The following is a 2825-nucleotide window of genomic DNA, read 5'->3' on the forward strand; positions in this document are numbered from 1 at the left end:
GTGATCCAACTTGCAAGGAGAAGTATTTCAAGACACTACAACCACACTTTTAATAATACCACCAACTATACTTCACTTTCTTAGTTGTGGTGTTGTTGATAGTCTTTGTAATATGTATAAACATTCTAATGAGCTTGTGGCGTGTTCAACTCAACAACCTTGTACGACAACTTGGTGTGAGTGTAAAGCTTATCAAACGACCAATGTTCCATGTATTCATATGGCCAAATTGTATGTCGAATTTTCAATTTTTCCTTTCCCAGTTCTTGCTTTTTCAAGAGAAAAGCTTATAGGAAATTTATACAAAAAGACAACACACACGATAAGTGTTCACCATGAATACTTTTCTGACTCTTTATGTGACCACAATGATCTTCATTATCGTCTCGAAGAAGTGGAGCCGGCATAAAAAGCAGCTTGTTTCTCAAGGACAGACTGCGTTCGTTTTTAGAAAAATGTCGAGATCCAAGTGAAAAATGTAAAGCATCACCCAACGAAATACACACAACAGTCGTTAGTAGTGAAACATCTTCTACTGTTACAAATTTGGCTCATCACACAAATGTGAACATCAGGGATCCAAAAACACAACACCAAATTGGAGAAAGACCACGAGTATTAGTCGATAGAGTGGAAAGAAACAATGCAACAAAACCACATCGTACAAGAAAGGGAGGTTTTGGGATAAAAACAAATAAGGAAGTGTAGTTTGTGTAATGTTGTTGGTCACAACAAGCAAAATTGTTCAAATAGATGCTTAAAATGTATGAGATGGGGTAATAATAAATTCTTTTGCACAAAAACAAACTCCCAACAATGTAAATTTGAAACTACAATGATAATTAAATTAATTTAATTTTTTTGTTAATTGAATAATATAAAAAAATATTGTTATGGGAAGTACATCAGAAAATTGTTATTATTTTTTTTTATTTTGAAAAACAAAAAAATATAAATGTTATATATATAATGTTCTATTTTAAGAGGTGGTGGTGGCAAAGGACGGTCCCAAATATTTTTTATTTATATTTTTTTCTTGTTAAATTAGTTTAATTATTTATAAAAATGATTAATTTCATTTGATAAACTAAAAAATTAAAAATTGTTAATTATCATAATTAAACAAATTAATTAATATAATAAAATAATCAATTGATTAAACTGATAGTTAAAATAATTTTGCATTTTTTTATTGGTAAAAACACTAAATAACAACACAACAATAATGGAAATTGAATCTACTCACGACACTTCATTTACATTAAAAATGATTATCGAAAACTTCGTAAAATCGGATAGCTTTGTTCCTCCTTTTATTGTTCCCATCGAAAAAGAAAGACGAGAATCAGCGATAAGTCTCGAAAATATGGTTATCAATATCACCAATTACGAAAATGAAATAAATAATCAAGACGAAAAAACTAGAAAGAAAACGGAAAATGTTTTAAGAGCAGCAAAGGAACTTTACACAAAAATCAGCGACATACCGTTTATTCTCAAAACTAAAGTGGAGCAAATTAGATATATTCGTAATATTTCCAAAACATCACCTCCAACAGAAGAAACAATCGGAGTGTTATTTGGTATCAAAGGAGGAGCAATACATACTCATTTAAAACAGACGCTCTCGACTACTTCCCATGTGTGCAAAATCAACAATGTGATGGACACTGCGATTTCAGCTCTTTTTCAAATATGCGATACTTCGCATGAAAGTGTTACCCCACATTTAATTGAAAATGGTATGTCGTTTATTTGATGATTAATTTGAAATGACTCGTTGAGGTATCATAAAACAGATGCATCAATACTTCACTCGAACAGCAAAAACGGAAGAACTGGAAAGAATAAACATATATCACGAGAAAGTTGTCAACAATTATATTACACTTTCCGATAACTTTAATGGAACGTGTTCTGCTTTGTTCTTTAATATAGATGAGGTTGGATTTAGCGATTGGACAGACAAAGAGAACTTAACAGTTTTTACGAAAAATCCAGAAGTGAAATTGAAGTATGGAATAAGCCGATCTGGAAAATGCAGCACTATTATCATGTGCATCTGTGCAGATGGGACTAAATGTCCTATTGCATCTGTTATACCAAACGTAAAGTTTGATGCAAAAATCAAAGCAGAACATCTGCTATTAAGTGTTTTTCAGAGCAAAACTGGATTTGTCAACCGTAAGATTTTTGTTTTCTGGATGCTCAACGTTCTCCTTCCATTCATCGTCAACAAGAAGATCAACTTAAAATTGGAAACCATTGACAAAAGTGTCATTTGTATGGACAATTTTGGAGCTCATGTTGATGAAAACTTGATTCAAATTATTCGTTCATACAACATTCATTTACACTTTTTGTACCACACACAAGCCACTTAGTTCAACCATTAGACTTGTGTCTTTTCGGTGTTATTAAAAAAGTGCTGCATCACACATCCCAATGGTAAAAACTGTTTCTCGAAACATAAACATGGATCAACATGTAACTACTGGAGCGTTTGTTCCAACAACGGATAGGTTCACTGTAGATGTTTTGAACACCAGTGAGATTGAAAAGGTTATGACTAAGTGGATTAGAAATGTAAAAAGGATCACCGACCCAATCACAGAAAGAAACAATGAAGACAGAAACATGGATAGAGGTTTTCTGATTTCTGTTCACCTTCGAAAAATAATCGAAATAATTGAAGAAAAAACAATCACCAGAAACATAATTGCTTCTTTTAAATTAGGAGGAGTTGTTATACGAATGATCGACAATAGAATGAGAATTTATATCAGTATTAACGATGCACCAGTTTTCATGAACGAGTATCATAT

At 32.0% G+C, this 2825-nt stretch overlaps 1 protein-coding gene across 1 annotated transcript; it reads left to right on the top strand.

Moving 5' to 3' along the window:
• Nucleotides 1–2475: 2475 nt before the first annotated feature.
• Nucleotides 2476–2825, top strand: EIN_460360 (hypothetical protein; the record flags this gene model as incomplete). The annotated part of the gene is made up of 1 exon (XM_004255338.1): nucleotides 2476–2825. A coding segment is annotated over one exon (350 nt), but the record flags the coding sequence as incomplete, so codon positions are not given.

This window comes from Entamoeba invadens (genome assembly GCF_000330505.1).
Source record: "Entamoeba invadens IP1 unplaced genomic scaffold scaff_1105074726351, whole genome shotgun sequence".
Lineage (NCBI taxonomy): Eukaryota > Evosea > Mastigamoebida > Endamoebidae > Entamoeba > Entamoeba invadens.